We start from the raw sequence: 24,772 nt of genomic DNA, 5'->3' as shown, positions 1-24,772 counted from the left end.
ACCTACATCAAAGGCCCAAGGTGCTTTGCAGTCACAGTCCCATTCACACACACATTCACGCACTAATGGCGGCTCCGCTGACAAACTCTGGCGCCAACCTGTAACCACCAGGGGCGATGTGGGGTTCAGTGTTTTACCCAAGGACACAATCGAACCTGCAATCTTCCGATCAGGCGTTGACCGCCCTGCCGCTGCACCCAGGCCACCTCACAAGAGGACAAACAGCATAAATGTACATCTACACAGGGGTATATCAAACTTGGGATAGTTAGTCATGATTTGATTGGAAAATGTATATACATACGCATGCATCCGCTTCCACATGTAAATAATTCAATTGTAATTACTCTTAATCATAAATAGACATAATAATTCTGATGCATACAGAAGATGACGCATCAAGACAATTGTAGATTAAGTTTGTCCAAGGAGTTTAATTAATTCCATGAAAGGGAGGCCAGGGGTATAGTCCCATCCCTGGCCTGTTTATGTTTTTGATCAGAGCCTTAAAAGGGAGTGGGATGTCCTAGAAGACGACATAGCTGCTTTTAACTTTGGCTAAAAACGGCATCATAATAATTAAAAGATCACTGGAAACAGTTTGGAAATAGATCAAAAGATGATCGAAGTGGGACTGTCACACCGGAGCTTTAGTTCTAGTGTTGACGTTACCATAATTCATCAGCCGTTTGCGTGATTAACGTAATTCCCATAAGAAAAACAGCTTTGCGTCGTTATGCTTTATAAAGTGTTGTACAGCGGCTTTGCAATATTTTGTTTGGACAAAAATGTTAAACACACTTTGTTATTTACGTCATTGTTCAGATAACACTTAACATAATCACCATGTAATACATACTGAAGGTTATATAGAAGCACATGAATAATCTACTCATTTCAATTGACTAAACTGATCAGGGAATTATCAGTTTTACTCGTCAAGTAAAAATAGATTTCTATAAAATCCTTTTGAACAGAAGTCATTGTTGAAGAAAGTCCAAAGGTCGAGGTTGCAGTGAACTCTCCACATTCCTGTATAGTGTTTATCTAATTAACGCTGAAGGTTTGGCTAAAAGTCGCGGCTGCAGCTTAACGGCTGAGCCAGACATTAAGTAAAGACCCTGAAGGACCACAGTGTAATTTGAAGGAAACCAACACACTCCCATTGGTCTGACCAGATGTTCAACCACCTCTGAAACAGCGAAGACCAGGAAGCAATGTCCAAAGCAACATGCCAAGAGGCCATATGCATTTGCATAGAGGGAAATGTTTACGTATACACATAATTTATATGGACATTTATTTAGCTTTACTGCTTCAGTATCATTGGTCAACATTCTAAAATACTGCTATTAAAATAATCATACTGTACAATACGGGGCTTTGTTTTATGGCACAGAGTAGCTTTGTCAACACTCACAATAAGGTCCATGGTATATACTTATATAATGCTTTTTTACCTTCCTCTGAGGCCCAAAGCGCTTTATAGTCACAGTCCCATTCACAAAACACGAAACACCGGCGCCACCTTCCACCAGAGGCAAGGTGGGGTTAATAACACAAAGGACACTTTGACATATGGGCAGGTAAGGCATGGGTGGGCAAGGGGATCGAACCAGCAATATTCCGATCAGAGGTTGACCGCCCTACCGCTGCACCACAGCCACCCCTGAATGTATTGTATCATTACTTATTCCCATTGATCGTGCTAACTGTTTTGGTAGAGTTACGGTACGTCAAAAGCGTGTGTTAAGTGTCACCGATGACAGCTCCGATGTTGTGCTATGTACACACCCGGTCTGCGTAGTGCGATGAAGACTGCGCTAAATGTGGGCTTTTGTACGCGGTTTTACCAAGTTGCTCCCCAATAGTAGCGCCTGTACTCATAGTTGGAAGAGGCTTAGTGTAAAATGTTGAAGTGGTGCAAATCTTACTCCAGGCTTTTTCTTTCACAGCACTATTCTGATACATGAAAGACTCTGTGTCATAATTCCAGCCAGGCACAAACTGCAATTATTATTTTCTCCTTTATGATTGATTTTCAACCGGATAGCACTTCTGTGTTTTTAAAAAGACAATGTTTTGATGAAACTACCAAAACAGAGTCCCTGATTGGTCAAAGTTAAACTAGTTTAACTTTCTAAACAGAAGCCCCAAACGCGCATATACGTGCGTCTTACATAGACTGATCACTGAAAGCAGTCGCTCAAATGTGCGATTCTGAGCCCAGCGTGAACGTAGCGTCACAAGGTTTAAACAGAAAGGTCCAGCTAGTCTTGTTTTTAAGTAAATCAGGGTTCAGTTCATTTTACACCTGCTTAAACAAGTGGACTATGGCAGGTAAAGTTATTTTACAGTGAAATGTAAAGCTAATTTAGTAGGAGGCAAAGTGTATCTCTCAAAACAGTGTTGGAAGAGTATAAAGGAAGTGACAGGATAAAAAACAGAACCGGCCAAGTGGACAGCACATTGCTTTTGGCCACTTGGCAGTAACCATCTCAGCTTTCATCGTGAGATGCTGATTGTGTTGTCGAGCCCTCAAGCCAGAGGCTTTTAACCCCGACAGCCAAGAACAGTGGCTAACAGCCGCATAAATTGATAACACGTGAGGTGAATGAGAATCTGTACTGGCTGAGTCAATGACATTTTGAGCTACAACCCTGAGCATGAGCACATGCCACTGAGTGTGGCAGATGAGCACAATGCGTAAAACCATGAACTCAAAGCGTGAAACTGGTAATTCACTCCTAAAATCTAAGCCTTGGCATTTGGATTTTTGGGAAGGTTTTGACAAAAGAAAAAACATATTGTCACCACATTTTCAGTTCTGATTTCTTTGGGATAAAAACTATGGGTAAAACCCTGGAAGGTTCAGCTAAATTCTTCTAACTGCAACAAGAGAGATGGAGAGATAGATAGTCCACTTGGAGAGGGACAAAAACTTCATGTAAAGACAAGTTAAATCTTTCCTTTAATTAGATACATACCAAAATAATCCAAATAAAACCTAAATAGAACACATTCTAGTAAACAAACAAAAAAAATCCTTTTGACTGATTTTGAATGTCATTCAATTAACTTAAAACGAAAAATAATTTATTTTAGCTTGTAAAGGTAAAAGTGTTTGTGTCTCAAGTAACTGCAAAACTAACCAAAAGCGCTAACACTACTACTGCTTCCAGCACAGGGGAAATTATCTTATTGCATTAGCATACTAACATTAATTAGCAGCAACATATACATTTTACTGCACAAAACTACTTCACCGGCTAAAAAGTCAGTAACTTTAGTTTTTACGCAAGCATGCAACTTAAGATTTGCATTAGCAAACAAATGTTACTTGATCTAACTACGTCACTGGCTAAAAAGACAAAGACAAGTTTTTATGCTAACATGCTAATTTTTTGTTTGCAATAGCATGCTAATGTTAATTAGAAGCAGTATGCAAATGTTACCTCAGCTAACTACGTTACAGACTAAAAAGACAAACATGCTTTTTAGGTTAGCATGCTAATTTTAGTTTGTATTGGCGTGCTGAATCACTTTGCTCACTAAAACAAAAAAGTGTTTTGAAAAATTATATTTGAGGAGCCCATAAAACCTAAAATGCATAAATAGAAATATAAAGGATAAAGTTAATTGATTTAATAAAATTTTGCTAAAACGAAAAGATTTTGCTAACTATAAAGCCTTTGACATGTGATTGATGTGTTGATCTATTGTTGGGTTAAAACAGCCTGTAACATCGGAATAAAAGAAAGAAAGACAACAGATCAAAGGTACCTTTTTATTAGGAGAACAGACAGAGATAATACCCAGCGACAATCTCTCTCTGCTCTGGTGCATATTCTGTCGCCTCCTCTTTATTGAGTTGGACACACACACTTCTGAGATAACTTATATACATTATTCCAACAGTTTTCTGAAATATAAAGTTTTTGAGTGTTAGTGAAATTTTAAACCTAAAAATCATGACAAAAAAAAACGCGTAAAGTCTGTGGGTTACGCTGTTACAATATTTTTTTATTTGAAGCAGAATATATTTGCCATCAAGAGCGGGTTAGGATTTTACTTTTTATTTTTTACTAAATATTTTTGGTTAAAAAAAGAAAAGAAAAAAAACCTGGGAAGTTAAGAATTTTGGACTGGGGGAACTGAGGGGGCCTGAACAGTGCATTGTGCCCTGGGCCAGACAAATATTTTAGAACACCCCTGCCTACCTATGCAAAAGAAGCTACAGCTAATTTTTAATTGAGAAAAAAAAACAGGGCAACTGTCTTTGAAAAATGTAGATGTTTTGTAACATAAAAGATTATTTTAAATGACTAAAATGTATTTTAGTGCAAAATACCATACTTTCAGAATTGACACAACAAAATGCCTAAAAAAGGAAAAAATAAATCAATTTAATTTTGGCCAGAGGGCTCCATTGAATGTTGATATGATGCAACAGTGGTATTTTTTCTGCTTTTTAAATGGACACACTGGATATAGAAAGGTGAGTTGAAACAGAGCAGGGAGCAGATGAGCCATTTGGAGTCAGGGCGAGAGGTTAGCTGCAGTAGAGGATTGTGGTGAAAGAGCAAGCCGATGATCCACAAACCGAGTAGCTTCTCTCGTTCCCCACCGACTCCCAGGAGGCTCGTTTAGCTGCAGCTCCCTATGAATCACCTGCACCGTAAATGCATGCCGTTGCTCATTACAGACGAGCCTCGCTCACAAGCAGTCGTGTGAGGTCTCGGGAGGGTAGTGGTGACTCCTCTGGCAGGGGTTGCAACCCTTGTGGTTGCACATATTGGCTCGTCACCACCAGCGTTGTGGAAGCCTCGATGGCAACAATGTGTGATGCAATTTCACGCCGCCGTAGAAGCGGTTTATCGGTGTTTTTCCAGCACAGATGCCTTTATAATTATGATTTGTGCGTCGTATCTGAGGAAATCTGATAAGTGACCGTGGACTGCACGTGCGTGTTTGCAAATAGAGCGAAAGTGGCGGTGAGCAAAGGGCCCGGCGTGCGCTCCTGCTTTCTGTTGTGAATGTGTTCAAGATAGTGCAGTTGATGGCTATCTGTCGGAGAGACTTCTATTGATTCTGCTGGGCTAAATAATTGGTTGGGTCTACAAGCTGTCATGTTCGGCCTGATTGCTGAGCATTGGTGGTGTCTAGCAGTTATCTTCCTCCACATCCTTCTCTGATCTATCTCCATCCTCCTTTCTCCGTATTGATCAGGACCCTGTGTGCCCCATCTTTAAATTTGGGTGATAATCCCTCCTCCAGAGAAGTTTTACAAGTTATCTTCTCCAGACAGACCAGCTGGAACGGTGTTGGATTATCTTACCTTGTTTTTCTTGACTGGATTATTGGTTTTTAGTTTACTGTTAGAAAATGTGATTATAACACCAGAATCTGAACACAATTAGCTTAAAACCAGACATGTGGAGCAAAAACATCCTCAGATGGGGCAAAGGGATCAGATTGTTGCCTCTGTCGTCAATATCCTGCCCGATGGGAGGGCTGGGTGTCAAGTTCGAGAGGCCTCTCCAACCCTTGCCTCTCTCAGGGTTACTGAGCCGAAGTAATGAGAAGGCCATTAGCGACCCCGCTTGAGTGGCTCTAAGAACTACAACCCCCACAGAGCCAACAAGCGGGGGTTTATTATCCCCGGCACACCCACAATGCTTGCTATTGAATCTATGGGGAGACGCCTCATTTACCACAACTGCTGGATTTCAGTTGGTTTTATAACCTGTGGTAATACTAACACTGCATCCACACATACAGAAACGATCCGCATTGAAAACCAACCCTTCTGAAAAATACTAAATACTAGTCAAAAGAATTTCGATACACTACCAGTCACAGAGCAATAGATGCAGTTTCAAGAACCAACTGCCTGTTTCTTGACCTTTACATCAAAATTACAATGTACATTTTTTGGACAAGCTCCAAATGTATGTTCTTTTACACATTTAGATGGTTTCTACTAACATTTATGTCCATGTTCTGTATGTTTAGCTGTTCTATGTGTTTAAAGCCGAAATGATCACAAAAATTAGCTTAAAGTTTGAGTTCCTAATATGACAAATAAAAAAATTAATTAGACAGCGCAAACTTGACTTTGAAAATCTCTCTAGCATTTTATGTACTTTTCTGAGTGTTCAGCTTGGAATAAATAAAAACACAGGTTTAGCAGTTTTATAAGTTATTTTTCCCCCTAAATTTTTGTTTAAATAAATGTTTTAGGCCCTGAAAATTTACGGAATTTAACAAGCGTTAGCTTACTATTATTTTAGCACCTAATGTCAACAACACGTACAGTTTGGCTAAAATTGTTTTTGAAAAGAAATTGTATTTAAAAAGTTATTTTTTATCAAATCTATCTATCTATCTATCTATCTATCTATCTATCTATCTATCTATCTATCTATCTATCTATCTATCTATCTATCTATCTATCTATCTATCTATCTATCTATCTATCTATCTATCTATCTATCTATCTATCTATCTATCTATCTAGTTAAATGTAGATAAATTAGAAAGTTTTGACGTTCTTTTAAAACGTTAATGTGTCATTTCTTTTTTTAAGTGAACTTCTGTTTTTTTTTCTCCATGTCCCGCGCGGAGCACGGAAGTTTCGGGAAGCGCTGCGATGGAGAGCCGGGGTGAGGTTGGAGGGGGAGACGGGCAGACTTCCTCTGCCACGTCGGAGCCGAGACCCAGACACTTCCGCTGGACGGACGGTGGCGGCCAGAGCCGGCAGAGCGGGCGCGTGAGCAAACTAACGGTGAGTTTTCTGCGGTGGGAGGAAAAAAATAAATAGCGCCATTTTACTCAGAAGTCTTGTTTGTGGCTCGAGACATTTACCGGAAACCGTTAACATTCGACGTAAAAACTTTTCGCGTCGCTTCATGAAGGGACTCGTTTCTCGTCCTTTTTTTCTTGGCCGTTTCAAGTTTTATTTCTTATTCAAAGTTGATTTTTTAAGGAGTTACACGTGGAAGAATTAAAGTAAAACACACATCAAAAACAAATTTTGACGCAAGTTTTACCCAAAGTTCTTAACTTAAAACTGTTAATTAATATTTAATATATTTTATACCTAACTAAATGTACTCATTTAGCTTTAAAAAACTAGTATAGCTTAAGAAATTAATACTTTTAATTTCTATAAGTCTATAAATGTATCTGTTTTCACATTTAAATAAATTAAAAATTAAAGGTTGTGGTTATATAAGCTAGCCAACTCAACATAGTAATACATTTTTTGTATTAGCTACAGCAAGTTAAACCTGTTCAGATACTTTTAGAAAGTCACTAGGAGTTCAGTGAAATTTCACACTTTAACCTACATTTGCAGCCTTCGTACTATTTATGTACCTATTTGAATGCAAACTCCCTTTTTTCTGTCTTCCAGGTCGACCATGCGGCCCACACTGCATTTATTTCTCCTCATCTCATTCCAATTTCTCAATGCGTGCAGAAGTAGCACTCCACCTAAGAGCCCCGCTGGCTCTGCACCACCTCCTCCTCCTCCACCTCCACCTCTTCTTCTGAGCGACCCGAGCTGGGCCCTGGGTCTGCGCCTGTACCGGGCCCTCCGCACCCCCTCCGGCTCCGTCAACACCCTGTTCTCCCCGCTCCTCCTGGCCTCCTCCCTGAAGGCTCTGAGTGAAGCCTCCTCGGGGAAGACGTCCACGCAAATCCAAGCCCTGCTCCGGCCCGAGACGCCTTCGGAGACGTCAGACGGAGTCCTGTCGGGGGCGCTGAAGAGGTTTACGGAGGCTGATGGGAGCAGCTTCCACCTGCGCTGGTCCTCGGCCGTGTTTACCAAGCAGGCCCCCGCGCTTAGACAGGCCTTTGTGAAGGAGAGCCAGAGCAAGTTCGGACTTCAGCATCAGACGCTGGGGAAAGGAGACCCCAGCGCCGACCTGAAACGGCTCGGCGACTGGGCAAAGGCTGGCACCGGCGGCCTGGAAGGAGCTCCTCTGGAAGGAGGAATCAAAGCTAAAGCTGGAGCTGTGATCCTGGCAAACGCTCTGCACTTTAAAGGTTTGTAGACAGAGCTGCTGCGGACAGCCGTGCCTCTGTCGGCGCCGGCTCCTTAATCTCCCAGTTTTAGATAATTATCACTGCGTTCGCTTCTGTTTTTGACAGTAAAACTGTCAAAGAAATCACTGCAAAGAGGATAAAACAGGCGGGGGGAAAAAAGCGTCCCTTTGAGGCGGTTTTCTCTGGCAGCATGAGCAGATCCAGGTCTGCTCCTTCATGTCCTCCATTAAGGAGATAAAGTCCAGATACGACTTTAAACTTCATAGTATAAAACAATGTTTGACAAATACACTGCATTCTTTAAACACTGTTACCCATCAGTCCTGAATCAAATCAAAACTCTGCATCGAATTCAATTACTACCTGAATAAAAATGTTTATTTTCCTTTCCTTTCCTCCCAAATCAGTCATGATATGCTACTAGTTTAAACTTTGGAAAAAAAGTTTGGAAATTTGTTAGTAAAAATAAGAGTTCCTACTAAACTAAATGCCTTTTTTTTATCTTAAAAAACAAATTGTCTTAAAGGAAACTGAATTGATAGATTTGATCAAAACTTAATATTCTTAGTAAAGATAAATTAATCAGTTTTATTTGATTTTAATTTTTTTTCGTGAGTTTAATTTGTTTGGAGCTAGTCCCACCGCTACAGGAGCTAATCCCGCTAACGTAAATGCTAGCATAGACACAACTTTAGGTCCTGAACAGGAATTTAACCCTTGTGCTATCTTAGATGACCCCACCCTTACATTGGCGTGTTCTCCCTACCGTGACAAAGGTGGATAAAGGTGGAAAGATTTCATGTAATCCATGGACACCAGTGAAGATCACAAATCATTGAAGAAAAAAGGTTCAGAGCACTGTCTAGTGGGTCTAGATGACCCAACTCCCAATGTTAAAGTGTCTAGGATAGCACAAGGGTTACCACAAAAGTTGTCAGTGTTCTTCATTACTGTAAGGAGTTGCTTATTGACGCTAGGCTGCTTTTCTCCGCTTTAGAATCTGCCGGAACTGCGTTGATTGTGAAAACGGTCAAAGAGTTGCGATAGTTCAACGCACGTCAACGCTGGTGTAAAAGGGTTAAACCAGTTTTCAGACACAAGACTTTTAAAAACGTTTATTTTGAAAAAGTGGATGTTGGTGTAATGAAGACATGACAAAGAAAAAGCATGTTAGGAGATGGAGTTGTTAACGCCAATAGTGCTTAGTTTGTTTGATAAAAATTAGTTAATTTACTGTTTATTTGTACGTCTGACAATTTATGTTTGAATCCTTTAAATAGCTGAGTTTAGCTCCAGTGTTTGCAATCTTGGACCACCGTAGTTTTTTTAATTACATAATTAACATCATTCCAGATGATTCTGCTGCAAAGAAAAGCTACTTTGCACCGAAATTGTGCCGATATTTACGAAATCTACAAACAATCTAAGGTATTTATGGTGGTAAAGGGTTGCAGTTCTATTCAAAGCTGCTTTTCTCATCTTTCAGAATCCGTTGGATTTATGTTAAATATTTTGGATTTAATTTTTGAATCTTTTCATATATTTACAATTTTTGTGAATAATACATTTTTCTTCCTGACTTAAAGAATTTTAACAAGAGCATCAAAGAATTGAAGTCATGTTGCTAGTAAAGGCAACTCTCTATAGGACCTCATGATCACATGACCGTTAGCTTTGAGTCTTAGTCTTTTTCCTATATGATGCGTTTGCCATGTTGTAGTGCTGTCTGAATCTACCATCTATTTAAATGTATTATTTAAAATAAAATATCAACGTATTTATCTTCAGAACACAATCATCACAAAACGCTCATATCAATTAGATTTTAACTTTGTCAAATCGATGATGTCATATCCGCCTTTTAAAGAAAAAGAAAAAATTGGGGGCATGGTGTCCGAAAAGCTTTTAAAATCCAGGGCACTACATCGTCCCGCACTTTATCGTTTTTTAGTAGTTAGGGGTTAGGGTGGGAATCGGACATAGCCTTAGGGAACAAGGTCATGTTGTGACCAACGGAAGCACGGATACTGTTCCAATACGGTGTTTGCAAATTATTCTGGGAATTTTTTGTTTTGTTTTATGCGAATTCATTTACAAAAGCTTTATATAATTAGGATTTATTAAACACCAAACAGTTTAAATATAAAAGTTTTTTGTAGAAGTTAACTATTTTGTTTAGCTCCTGTGTTGACGTTCTTTGAACCCCCATAACTCTTCAGCCGTTTACGCAATTAACGCATTTCCAACGTATCTGGACCCAGAGAAAAGCCGTTTATAGAATCTGTTGGCATTACAATAATTGCGTAAGTGGTTGAAGAGTTACGCTACACTCAAAAAAATAACTCATTGGATGAACTCAATTTAATTGTGGGCAGGATTTCCATCCAATAAATATGAGTAGCCCCACCTCAAAGAAAATTCTTCCATGTAATTAAATATAATTGAGTTAGTCAAACTCAATTTTATCAAGACAAAAAATGTCATCTGAGACGGGTCTGTAGCTGGTCTTGAACTTAGAACCTCTGCATGCCAATCCCGCTGACTGATCCACTGAGTGAACACTTTTGTGGCAATTTACTGCCGCCAGTATAAACAAATCGAATAATTATTTCTATAAATGAGGTTCGTCATATATCGTCTTATTGGAAGAAACCGAGTTGAAACGATTCCGAGCCACAGTACGTTTTTCACGTGGAAAAACACAAACGAAAGTTCTCTCTCTTCGAAAAGTCGAAGGATTTGAAGGACCAAAAGTCATAGCAGGCAATAGACGGAAGAGCTGAATATTTTAATAGTTGAATGGGTAAAATAGATGAAAAATTGTCGCTGAAAAACAGCAGAAGACACTTTAAAAAGAATAAATAAAGAGAAACAGGAAAACAGCATTCATCATGTGCACAGCACGCCCCTTACTTGAACTCATTTATTTTGGATAACTGGAGTTTATAGGTGAAACTATTAATACATTTTGTGTTAGGTCAATTAAATGTAGATTTATTATTTTAAAATAAATATATTTAAATAAAACAAACAGAATTTAATTGTGTTACATGAAAGAGGGGCTTCATTTTTTTGAGTGTAGTTGTAAGAGCGTGTATTACTTCCTGTCTGATGGCAACAGCCCTGGTGGTAGATAAAGATTCTGTTAAGTAAATTCAAAAGAAATAATCAACAGTGTAGTTTGATTTATTAATGAATTATTATCATATTTTTAAAGCTGTTAGTGCTTATTTTGAGTTTTTTATAGAAGTGGTTTCGTTTTATTTTTTTGGTGATGACTTAATAGGGATGTGATCTTCTGCTGCCTTTGCCAACATTCCTGTTCTCGACGAGTGAAATTCTCATTCCTGCCAACAATTTCCTGAAAGAATGATACTAAAGTCGTCCCTGACTTCCCTGTAGTTGTTCTTTTTTGGGTGTTTTCTTGTTTTTTGTCTTTAGTTTGTGGTAGTTTATCTGATCTTTTCATCTTCCTTGACGTCACTCGCAGGTAGTGCCGTAAAAAAACATTTTACTTCCTGATAGACGGCGCTTTGTCAAGCTTTCTAATTAATTTTCTTTGTTTGACATTCGGACTCTATTATGAAAGGAGTTTTTGTCTGATTCCACCGGCGTTGGGAGGAGACACACAAATGAGATAATTCCAGAGATGGCAGCGTAAATTAGATGAAAGGAAATTGGATTCATTTGGTTTTGATTCGCTCAGAAACTGTGGACGATTTCTCTCCTGGCCGTCATCAACGCTGGAGTTTTTGAGCTCGGGTTCGGGACACTTGGCACCAAGTGAACAACTTTACATTTTGGTCTGAATTCTCTTCTTAGCCTCACTTTAATTATTGAAAGCGAACCAAAAGAAGGGAGAAACCTCACTGACCCTTTGTTTTTGACCCTTTCACAGCATTCGCAGAAGGGAAGCTCACGGCCAATTAGTGGAGTGAGCTCAGGAACACGTTTAAAACCAAAACAAACTGGGTTCAGAAAAAGGGAGCAAATTATGAATGGGAAAAGGAAAGAGACAGAGCGCGTCCTGCTGAGAAACCAAAAGACACTGACTGTTGTGGCGAGGCGGGAGGATGTAAAAGTCTGCAGAGCGAGCTCCAGTTCACACCGCCCTGTGCATTCAGGCTGTGTTTTGTCCCAAACCACAGCGTTTGAAAGGAAATATTGTAAAGGAAGCAGACGAGGCAGTGCAACAAGTCCAGAGCTAACCACTATTTGAGTGGTTGGATCATTATTTTTTGATTAGTAGCAATTATCTTGGCTGTTTCCGCCTTAGTGTTTAATAAAATAAGTGCTTCCGTGTTTTGATCTTTAGGCTCTTTGACAAAGAGATCTGTTCTGTAAGAATACTTGATACCGAATCGGCAGATGTTGAGGGGTTGAAATGGCTTTTGTCTTGTAAATCCACCTACTGTATATGAGCCTTTTTATGCGTTAGAAAATTATAAATGATGTGTGTTAATGAACTCTTTCTACAATTCTTTCATACCAATCTAAAAACATTTATTTTAACTTCATTATATCTCTTGGTACAAAGACGTTTGCTGTCAACACTCTGCATTAAACCATTTGGCTGTGGGCTACTGATACATGGAAATAAATTGGCTAATTAGTTTCTTGTCAACAGTTTTGAATAGAAAATTAAAACGCAGCAAAAGCAAACATGTTTGTGTTACAAAAGAAAAACAAACAGCCATCCATTTTCATCCGCTCAACCGGGGCTGGGTCTTGGGGGCTGCTGTCTACCACCGATTGATATGTATCAGATTGTTGTTAAAGATTTCGTTACATCCATAATATAATATTATCTTCAATTGATTAGTCTAGGGCTGCATGGTTGTGCAGTGGTTAGCCCTCTTGCCTCACAGCAAGAAGGCCCCCTCCAGTTCCGACTGGGGGACCTGAAACAGAACCCCAATAGGGGACCTTTCTGTGTGGAGTTTGAATGTTCTCCCCGTGCATGGGTGGGTTTTCTGCGGGGACTCCTCCCACCGTCCAAAAAGATGCTTCATAGGTTGATTGGTTACTCAAAATTGTCCCTAGGTTTGTGATTCATGACCCTGCGACAGACTGGCGACCCGTCCAGGATGTCCCCTGCCTTCGCCCACGAGGCGAGCCCCATGAACCCGAAAGAGACAAAACACATTTAGACGATGAATGAATGAATGATTAGTCTACAGTTTTTATTTGTCTAAAATAATTAAATTCCGTGTTGCCATGCCTTCAGTTGACGACCAGATGTCCTCAATCTTTGTTGCTTATCGTCAAATGAAACACTCCTATACTATTTGTCCTAAAATAAAAACTTGATAGTCTGGTTCATAAACTCTGTCTGCCTGTTTCTTGTCTTGTTTTTCGTAAGAAGAAACCGTCATGGTTCTGTCAGCGGCTAGCATCAGCTTAGCTAAAAGAGCACAATCCTAAAACATTGTAAGACTTTTAACGGTTTGTATTTTTTACTGTTTCCTGTGACTTTTAAGGTCAGGATAGTACTTCAAGCTTCATTCAATAGTTTCTAAGTGGTAGACAGAATTGTTTTGTGTTCCTGATTGAAGCTCTCAATCCATCATCACTCCGTCTTTTCCAAACCTTTGATGGTGGCGTTTTTTTCTCCTCCCCATGAGATCTAGTGATTAGCGAGAATGGAAGACGAGGCTGAACACTTTTCAGCTGAAGCATTTAATGAGTCTTCAAACTTTTATCAAAGTAATTGAGTCATTTTCTTTTCTCTATTTGGGTTTGGCCTCTTTGTGTGGGGGTATTAAGTGTTGAGTACCATCATTTTCCTTTTTTCTTTTTCCTTAACCATTAGTCGGTAATAGAAGTCGTCATTAGTTACAGAAAGAGCCAGCCTCAAGCGTCGCTCACAGAGAGCAAAATGTGACATCTGGACCTCCATTCTCCCGTGTCTTTCACAATATCCAACAAGTAGAGGCTTTGAGAATGAGGTTATTACGGCAGTCACCGCACTGCCCCAAGCCCCTCGAAAACTGACAGCTGTCAGGGGTTAGCGGATCCAATTGGGACTTGTTGAACGGTGAATGGTACGAGTGGCTTTCAGCACCTCACAAGTACCTCGCTGAGGCCACAGCGCACAGGGAGGGCCGGCCACTGTTCCAACGAACGGGACTTGAGCTCTGAGTCGGGCAGTGTGTCCAATAAATCCTGATCGCCATCCTCAGAAATCATCCTACCATCGAGGATTCTAGAAATGTAATATAGAAAGAGTAAAAAGGAAAAAAAACTTGTGTATTATGACAAACTTTAAAGAGGTAGAGTTATTTTACCCAACTTTTTGGAGGCTGCTGGGAGAACCTTTTACTCCAATGAGGCTCACCTGTCCTGCATTTAACCTGGTGACATGAAACAACTGTAACTTTTTGACCGTCTACTCAATTATTCTAATTCCAATGGATTCTAAATTCCAATAACAAAGTCTTGCATATGGACCGAACCGCCTTTTCTAAGCACCAGAATCAGCTGGTTTAGGCTGTCTGCGTAAACCATTTAATGACGTAAGCTTTTCTCCACATCAGAATCGGTTGGTCTATCGATTCATGGACACCTTAGCACGGCTAGGTAGCTCGGTTGGTAAGGTGGGAAGCTACCATGCAGGAAACCAGGGTTCGATTCCCGGAGGGGAAAGAGCAATGGTACTGGGGGCAATTACCATATCAATGGCGAGCAGTTAACATCACCCAGTGAGGGTCCTTACGCAAGACCCTTAACGCTACTGCCTCCCGAGCGCGGTTTCGGCTGCAGCTCACCGCTCCCCAAGGGGATGGGTCAAATGCGGAGAAAGAATTTCCCTTCGTGGGATAAAATACAGTGTATATAAAAAAAAAAAAAAAAAATTAGCCTTTGTTTTTTTATTGCATCAAACACTTTACAGCTCAGCTCTTCTCTGCATCAAAATCCACTTGTTTGTGTAATGAGGTAAACACTTTACTACCTGCATATCAGCACAAAGCTGCTTTTCTCCGCGTCAAAATGAGCTGGCCTATGTCATTTGTCACAATTGTTGTCATATGCAACACTTTCACTGTCGTAAAGTGTTTCAATGCGGTAAAGGCGCCTTTGCCGCATTTGAATCAGTCGTTTTGACATTAATTGCGTGAACAATATACTACCCTTAAAGAGTTGCGATAGTTCAACGCACGTCAACGCTGGTGTAAAAGGGTTAAACCAGTTTTCAGACACAAGACTTTTAAAAACGTTTATTTTGAAAAAGTGGATGTTGGTGTAATGAAGACATGACAAAGAAAAAGCATGTTAGGAGATGGAGTTGTTAACGCCAATAGTGCTTAGTTTGTTTGATAAAAATTAGTTAATTTACTGTTTATTTGTACGTCTGACAATTTATGTTTGAATCCTTTAAATAGCTGAGTTTAGCTCCAGTGTTTGCAATCTTGGACCACCGTAGTTTTTTTAATTACATAATTAACATCATTCCAGATGATTCTGCTGCAAAGAAAAGCTACTTTGCACCGAAATTGTGCCGATATTTACGAAATCTACAAACAATCTAAGGTATTTATGGTGGTAAAGGGTTGCAGTTCTATTCAAAGCTGCTTTTCTCATCTTTCAGAATCCGTTGGATTTATGTTAAATATTTTGGATTTAATTTTTGAATCTTTTCATATATTTACAATTTTTGTGAATAATACATTTTTCTTCCTGACTTAAAGAATTTTAACAAGAGCATCAAAGAATTGAAGTCATGTTGCTAGTAAAGGCAACTCTCTATAGGACCTCATGATCACATGACCGTTAGCTTTGAGTCTTAGTCTTTTTCCTATATGATGCGTTTGCCATGTTGTAGTGCTGTCTGAATCTACCATCTATTTAAATGTATTATTTAAAATAAAATATCAACGTATTTATCTTCAGAACACAATCATCACAAAACGCTCATATCAATTAGATTTTAACTTTGTCAAATCGATGATGTCATATCCGCCTTTTAAAGAAAAAGAAAAAATTGGGGGCATGGTGTCCGAAAAGCTTTTAAAATCCAGGGCACTACATCGTCCCGCACTTTATCGTTTTTTAGTAGTTAGGGGTTAGGGTGGGAATCGGACATAGCCTTAGGGAACAAGGTCATGTTGTGACCAACGGAAGCACGGATACTGTTCCAATACGGTGTTTGCAAATTATTCTGGGAATTTTTTGTTTTGTTTTATGCGAATTCATTTACAAAAGCTTTATATAATTAGGATTTATTAAACACCAAACAGTTTAAATATAAAAGTTTTTTGTAGAAGTTAACTATTTTGTTTAGCTCCTGTGTTGACGTTCTTTGAACCCCCATAACTCTTCAGCCGTTTACGCAATTAACGCATTTCCAACGTATCTGGACCCAGAGAAAAGCCGTTTATAGAATCTGTTGGCATTACAATAATTGCGTAAGTGGTTGAAGAGTTACGCTACACTCAAAAAAATAACTCATTGGATGAACTCAATTTAATTGTGGGCAGGATTTCCATCCAATAAATATGAGTAGCCCCACCTCAAAGAAAATTCTTCCATGTAATTAAATATAATTGAGTTAGTCAAACTCAATTTTATCAAGACAAAAAATGTCATCTGAGACGGGTCTGTAGCTGGTCTTGAACTTAGAACCTCTGCATGCCAATCCCGCTGACTGATCCACTGAGTGAACACTTTTGTGGCAATTTACTGCCGCCAGTATAAACAAATCGAATAATTATTTCTATAAATGAGGTTCGTCATATATCGTCTTATTGGAAGAAACCGAGTTGAAACGATTCCGAGCCACAGTACGTTTTTCACGTGGAAAAACACAAACGAAAGTTCTCTCTCTTCGAAAAGTCGAAGGATTTGAAGGACCAAAAGTCATAGCAGGCAATAGACGGAAGAGCTGAATATTTTAATAGTTGAATGGGTAAAATAGATGAAAAATTGTCGCTGAAAAACAGCAGAAGACACTTTAAAAAGAATAAATAAAGAGAAACAGGAAAACAGCATTCATCATGTGCACAGCACGCCCCTTACTTGAACTCATTTATTTTGGATAACTGGAGTTTATAGGTGAAACTATTAATACATTTTGTGTTAGGTCAATTAAATGTAGATTTATTATTTTAAAATAAATATATTTAAATAAAACAAACAGAATTTAATTGTGTTACATGAAAGAGGGGCTTCATTTTTTTGAGTGTAGTTGTAAGAGCGTGTATTACTTCCTGTCTGATGGCAACAGCCCTGGTGGTAGATAAAGATTCTGTTAAGTAAATTCAAAAGAAATAATCAACAGTGTAGTTTGATTTATTAATGAATTATTATCATATTTTTAAAGCTGTTAGTGCTTATTTTGAGTTTTTTATAGAAGTGGTTTCGTTTTATTTTTTTGGTGATGACTTAATAGGGATGTGATCTTCTGCTGCCTTTGCCAACATTCCTGTTCTCGACGAGTGAAATTCTCATTCCTGCCAACAATTTCCTGAAAGAATGATACTAAAGTCGTCCCTGACTTCCCTGTAGTTGTTCTTTTTTGGGTGTTTTCTTGTTTTTTGTCTTTAGTTTGTGGTAGTTTATCTGATCTTTTCATCTTCCTTGACGTCACTCGCAGGTAGTGCCGTAAAAAAACATTTTACTTCCTGATAGACGGCGCTTTGTCAAGCTTTCTAATTAATTTTCTTTGTTTGACATTCGGACTCTATTATGAAAGGAGTTTTTGTCTGATTCCACCGGCGTTGGGAGGAGACACACAAATGAGATAATTCCAGAGATGGCAGCGTAAATTAGATGAAAGGAAATTGGATTCATTTGGTTTTGATTCGCTCAGAAACTGTGGACGATTTCTCTCCTGGCCGTCATCAACGCTGGAGTTTTTGAGCTCGGGTTCGGGACACTTGGCACCAAGTGAACAACTTTACATTTTGGTCTGAATTCTCTTCTTAGCCTCACTTTAATTATTGAAAGCGAACCAAAAGAAGGGAGAAACCTCACTGACCCTTTGTTTTTGACCCTTTCACAGCATTCGCAGAAGGGAAGCTCACGGCCAATTAGTGGAGTGAGCTCAGGAACACGTTTAAAACCAAAACAAACTGGGTTCAGAAAAAGGGAGCAAATTATGAATGGGAAAAGGAAAGAGACAGAGCGCGTCCTGCTGAGAAACCAAAAGACACTGACTGTTGTGGCGAGGCGGGAGGATGTAAAAGTCTGCAGAGCGAGCTCCAGTTCACACCGCCCTGTGCATTCAGGCTGTGTTTTGTCCCAAACCACAGCGTTTGAAAGGAAATATTGTAAAGGAAGCAGACGAGGCAGTGCAACAAGTCCAGAGCTAACCACTATTTGAGTGGTTGGATCATTATTTTTTGATTAGTAGCAATTATCTTGGCTGTTTCCGCCTTAGTGTTTAATAAAATAAGTGCTTCCGTGTTTTGATCTTTAGGCTCTTTGACAAAGAGATCTGTTCTGTAAGAATACTTGATACCGAATCGGCAGATGTTGAGGGGTTGAAATGGCTTTTGTCTTGTAAATCCACCTACTGTATATGAGCCTTTTTATGCGTTAGAAAATTATAAATGATGTGTGTTAATGAACTCTTTCTACAATTCTTTCATACCAATCTAAAAACATTTATTTTAACTTCATTATATCTCTTGGTACAAAGACGTTTGCTGTCAACACTCTGCATTAAACCATTTGGCTGTGGGCTACTGATACATGGAAATAAATTGGCTAATTAGTTTCTTGTCAACAGTTTTGAATAGAAAATTAAAACGCAGCAAAAGCAAACATGTTTGTGTTACAAAAGAAAAACAAACAGCCATCCATTTTCATCCGCTCAACCGGGGCTGGGTCTTGGGGGCTGCTGTCTACCACCGATTGATATGTATCAGATTGTTGTTAAAGATTTCGTTACATCCATAATATAATATTATCTTCAATTGATTAGTCTAGGGCTGCATGGTTGTGCAGTGGTTAGCCCTCTTGCCTCACAGCAAGAAGGCCCCCTCCAGTTCCGACTGGGGGACCTGAAACAGAACCCCAATAGGGGACCTTTCTGTGTGGAGTTTGAATGTTCTCCCCGTGCATGGGTGGGTTTTCTGCGGGGACTCCTCCCACCGTCCAAAAAGATGCTTCATAGGTTGATTGGTTACTCAAAATTGTCCCTAGGTTTGTGATTCATGACCCTGCGACAGACTGGCGACCCGTCCAGGATGTCCCCTGCCTTCGCCCACGAGGCGAGCCCCATGAACCCGAAAGAGACAAAACACATTTAGACGATGAATGAATGAATGATTAGTCTACAGTTTTTATTTGTCTAAAATAATTAAATTCCGTGTTGCCATGCCTTCAGTTGACGACCAGATGTCCTCAATCTTTGTTGCTTATCGTCAAATGAAACACTCCTATACTATTTGTCCTAAAATAAAAACTTGATAGTCTGGTTCATAAACTCTGTCTGCCTGTTTCTTGTCTTGTTTTTCGTAAGAAGAAACCGTCATGGTTCTGTCAGCGGCTAGCATCAGCTTAGCTAAAAGAGCACAATCCTAAAACATTGTAAGACTTTTAACGGTTTGTATTTTTTACTGTTTCCTGTGACTTTTAAGGTCAGGATAGTACTTCAAGCTTCATTCAATAGTTTCTAAGTGGTAGACAGAATTGTTTTGTGTTCCTGATTGAAGCTCTCAATCCATCATCACTCCGTCTTTTCCAAACCTTTGATGGTGGCGTTTTTTTCTCCTCCCCATGAGATCTAGTGATTAGCGAGAATGGAAGACGAGGCTGAACACTTTTCAGCTGAAGCATTTAATGAGTCTTCAAACTTTTATCAAAGTAATTGAGTCATTTTCTTTTCTCTATTTGGGTTTGGCCTCTTTGTGTGGGGGTATTAAGTGTTGAGTACCATCATTTTCCTTTTTTCTTTTTCCTTAACCATTAGTCGGTAATAGAAGTCGTCATTAGTTACAGAAAGAGCCAGCCTCAAGCGTCGCTCACAGAGAGCAAAATGTGACATCTGGACCTCCATTCTCCCGTGTCTTTCACAATATCCAACAAGTAGAGGCTTTGAGAATGAGGTTATTACGGCAGTCACCGCACTGCCCCAAGCCCCTCGAAAACTGACAGCTGTCAGGGGTTAGCGGATCCAATTGGGACTTGTTGAACGGTGAATGGTACGAGTGGCTTTCAGCACCTCACAAGTACCTCGCTGAGGCCACAGCGCACAGGGAGGGCCGGCCACTGTTCCAACGAACGGGACTTGAGCTCTGAGTCGGGCAGTGTGTCCAATAAATCCTGATCGCCATCCTCAGAAATCATCCTACCATCGAGGATTCTAGAAATGTAATATAGAAAGAGTAAAAAGGAAAAAAAACTTGTGTATTATGACAAACTTTAAAGAGGTAGAGTTATTTTACCCAACTTTTTGGAGGCTGCTGGGAGAACCTTTTACTCCAATGAGGCTCACCTGTCCTGCATTTAACCTGGTGACATGAAACAACTGTAACTTTTTGACCGTCTACTCAATTATTCTAATTCCAATGGATTCTAAATTCCAATAACAAAGTCTTGCATATGGACCGAACCGCCTTTTCTAAGCACCAGAATCAGCTGGTTTAGGCTGTCTGCGTAAACCATTTAATGACGTAAGCTTTTCTCCACATCAGAATCGGTTGGTCTATCGATTCATGGACACCTTAGCACGGCTAGGTAGCTCGGTTGGTAAGGTGGGAAGCTACCATGCAGGAAACCAGGGTTCGATTCCCGGAGGGGAAAGAGCAATGGTACTGGGGGCAATTACCATATCAATGGCGAGCAGTTAACATCACCCAGTGAGGGTCCTTACGCAAGACCCTTAACGCTACTGCCTCCCGAGCGCGGTTTCGGCTGCAGCTCACCGCTCCCCAAGGGGATGGGTCAAATGCGGAGAAAGAATTTCCCTTCGTGGGATAAAATACAGTGTATATAAAAAAAAAAAAAAAAAATTAGCCTTTGTTTTTTTATTGCATCAAACACTTTACAGCTCAGCTCTTCTCTGCATCAAAATCCACTTGTTTGTGTAATGAGGTAAACACTTTACTACCTGCATATCAGCACAAAGCTGCTTTTCTCCGCGTCAAAATGAGCTGGCCTATGTCATTTGTCACAATTGTTGTCATATGCAACACTTTCACTGTCGTAAAGTGTTTCAATGCGGTAAAGGCGCCTTTGCCGCATTTGAATCAGTCGTTTTGACATTAATTGCGTGAACAATATACTACCCTTAAATGTTGCATATCTGTGTAAAGCTGATGGGTTACACCATCGATCTGCAACCTTTAACGCTAAAAGAGCCATTTAGGTCCGTTTCTTATGGACCAGAACCCAGCTAGAGCCACAAACTCCCACGTTATTGTCTTTGAAAAATATGCTCAAATAAGATCCTCCTGCTGCAGCAGATTTACCTGAATTAAGAATGCAGGAAAGTCAAAGATCGTGTTTTCTACCATTATAACTTTGGTTCACCTTCATCCTTATTCTCCCTTTACTATGAAATATAAGAATGAAAACATTAAGTCAAACTTCCAATTTTAGAAAGAAAATCTAAATAAAGATAAATGCAATTCTAGACTTGAAGTGCTTTGCCTCTGGACAGCAACTCTACTTTTGTGGTGCAGAAAACCTGATAAACTCAACAGAAAAATTATTTAAGTAACATTTGCCTTCAGTGTACCTCGTCTCTGACTTGCCTCTGCTACTGTTCCTACACCTGGCTGTGGATCCTGCCTCCGACTCGTCTCCCGCCCCCAACCGTCCCCCAACTTCATCTAGATGAAGATCATTTGCTGGACTTTAAATATGTAGTTGTAGAGTTAGATAAGTTAATTCTTTTCTATGAGTTCTGGTAAATCGCCTGTCCGTCCTGGGGGAGGATCCCTCCTTCATGTGGACACCCCTGAGGTTTCTTCATTTTTTCCGGATTTTAGGAGTTTTTCCTTACCTCAAAGGGGGGGTCTAAGGGCAGGGAGTCTGTTTAGTTAAAGTTCTAGTATTATCCTAATGAATTCTATGCATTTATGATCCTTTTTGATTGTATGTTAACCTTACAATTACTGGTATGAAGCCCACTGAGACGGCCGTTGTTGTCAATTTGGGCTATACATATACAATTGAATAAACTTGAATTGAATTGAATTCAAATCCAAAGATCCACAGTGGAGGCATGTGGGTTGCATATGGAGAGAAATTAGACTCAGTCGGATTTGTGCGTGCGTAATTCTTGATTTGTGCTTAAATTAGGATTTGTGTATGCATATTCTTGCTTTGCGCGTGCGTAAATTAGGATTTGTGCATAAATTTGGATTTGTGCGTGATTTGTTACTCACATAATACGTTTTGTGTATAAGTTAAAAAAATGTAAAATGAAAAAAATACAAAATGCAATTTACGTATGCACAAATTAAGATTACAACACCTTGAAACTACTTACACACACACATCTTTAAAAAACACGCACAAATCCGTTGTTACCCACACACGAAGCCAAAGTTACGCACGGATCTACCGTGAGACTGTTTTGACGTCTCACAAATTCGTCCGTAAGTGCTGCGTTTAAATACCAGTGGAATGCTCGGTCATTAGAATTTTCCTATCAGCCTTCCCTTCTTACGGAGCCCGTGTCCTGACATTAAGATATAAAAATATATCTTGTTCTCACAGATTAATATCTTGTTCCCACAGGTTATTATGTCGTTCCCACAAGATACTATTCCGTTCCCACAAGATACTATTGCATTCCCTCGAAATACTATTCTGTTCCCTCGAAATGATTAACTCGTGCGAACGCAATAATTATGTCGTTCGAACGCAATAATTAATCCTTTCGAACGCAATAATTATTCACGTCATAAGTCATTCACGCGGATATGCTCTCTGTACGCCGGCAAAAGCCGCTTTCAGCGGTAACTTCCGTGTCTCTGTGACCCATATTCGTTCAAAAAAGGAACATGAAAAACAAAAATGATCACTTTATTACTGTCTCAATGAATATAAGAAAAATATCAAAAGATTTATGATAACTAGGCTGCTTTGTCATACGCTAGCTCCTGCTAGGCTACTACTAGCGCCGCCGCAGAGCTCTTTGATGTATGCCGGCATTTGGGCAACTGGCTGGTAATATTGCGTTCGCACAAGTTAATCATTTCGAGGGAACGGAATAGTATTTTGAGGGAACGCAATAGTATCTTGTGGGAACGGAATAGTATCTTGTGGGAACGGAATAGTATCTTGTGGGAACGGAATAGTATTTCGTGCGAACGACATAATAACCTGTGGGAACAAGATATTAATCTGTGGGAACAAGATATATTTTTATATCTTAATGTCAGGACACGGGCTCAGTACCTTCTAAACATATCCAGACAATGACTCAATCAATACATGAAGACAGTAGATGTTAGTGTTGAACATAGAGGCTACTTACTTCGGGGCGCTGACCACCGAGATGGGCCGCCATTCTTCCCGTGACTCTCTCAGTCTGACTGCCTTTGATTTTTCCGGAAGAAAAAAAACAGTGCCCCCTACTGGTCGTTCCTGTTACGCATTTTGTATCAATTCGGAGTCTCGGAGAATAATACACTTTTAATATATATATTAGCCTTTAAAAGTGAACGTCATATTCTCAGATAATAATTTTTATTTTCCTTTAAAGTTTTTTTAAGCCCTGTTACACCCACTGAAGGAAATACGTAGAAGGGAAGGCTGATAGGAAAATTCTAATGACCGAGCATTCCACTGGTATTTAAACGCAGCACTTACGGACGAATTTGTGAGACGTCAAAACAGTCTCACGGTAGATCCGTGCGTAACTCTGGCTTCGTGTGTGCGTAACAAGGGATTCGTGCGTGTTTTTTAAAGATGTGTGTGTGTAAGTAGTTTCAAGCTGTTGTAATCTTAATTTGTGCACACGTAAATTGCATTTTGTATTTTTTTCATTTTACATTTTTTTAACTTATACACAAAACGTATTATGTGAGTAACAAATCACGCACAAATCCAAATTTATGCACAAATCCTAATTTACGCACGCACAAAGCAAGAATATGCATACACAAATCCTAACTTACGCACAACTCAAGAATTACGCACGCACAAATCCGACTGAGTCTAATTTCTCTCCATAGTTGCAGACCCTCAGGTTACAATAATTGTGTAAAAACTTTACTGCTATAAAGTGTTGCATATCGGTGCAAAGCACATTTCCTCACCTCAGAATGCATTCCAATGACGTTAATTGCGTCATAGTTGAAGAGTGACAGTGATTCGGGGAACACTGGAGCTACAGTTTTGGTGTCTGAGGTCTAAAGATCTGATATGAGGCTGTCCACGATGGACGCCAGCCTTGCCAGGATCCTTGGCTTGGATTCAAGAAGCAGCTCAGGACAGGACCTGTTCAGCCTCCTTTTGTTTTTGTTCTACCTTCAACCAGTCAAGCACCAGCGGCGAGATCGCTGAAACACTCGAAGCTGCATGGCCGTCATTCTCCGCATGTTGTAGTCACGACGTTTTGGTTCCCCTCTCTTCCTGGAAGTTGGTTTTTAATGAAAATGAAAGACGGAGTCCTCCTTTTAAAGAACTGCGACACTGACAGCTGCTAAATTCTCCTCTTAGATTATTGGAGGATGTCTGTCGGCTTCTTTCATGTTGGCGGGGTAAAATTTGTGCTCTTAAAGGGGGGCCCATTCTCCCCTGATGAATAATTCATCAAGTG

At 39.8% G+C, this 24,772-nt stretch overlaps 1 protein-coding gene across 1 annotated transcript in view; it reads left to right on the top strand.

The window, feature by feature from the left end:
* Positions 1–275: 275 nt before the first annotated feature.
* Positions 276–24,772, top strand: part of LOC101162003 (serpin H1) — a 47,162-nt gene continuing 22,665 nt past the window's right edge. The window contains 2 exon segments of the mRNA XM_078936299.1: positions 276–6,787; positions 7,418–8,052. Of these exon segments, the coding sequence (XP_078792425.1) occupies positions 7,425–8,052 (628 nt within the window). The 5' untranslated portion in view covers positions 276–6,787; positions 7,418–7,424.

This window comes from Oryzias latipes, chromosome 18, assembly GCF_053564925.1.
Source record: "Oryzias latipes strain Hd-rR chromosome 18, Olatipes_Hd-rR_3.1".
Lineage (NCBI taxonomy): Eukaryota > Metazoa > Chordata > Actinopteri > Beloniformes > Adrianichthyidae > Oryzias > Oryzias latipes.
The sequence above is the reverse complement of the archived record's forward strand: the minus strand, read 5'-3'. Positions and strand labels throughout refer to the sequence as shown.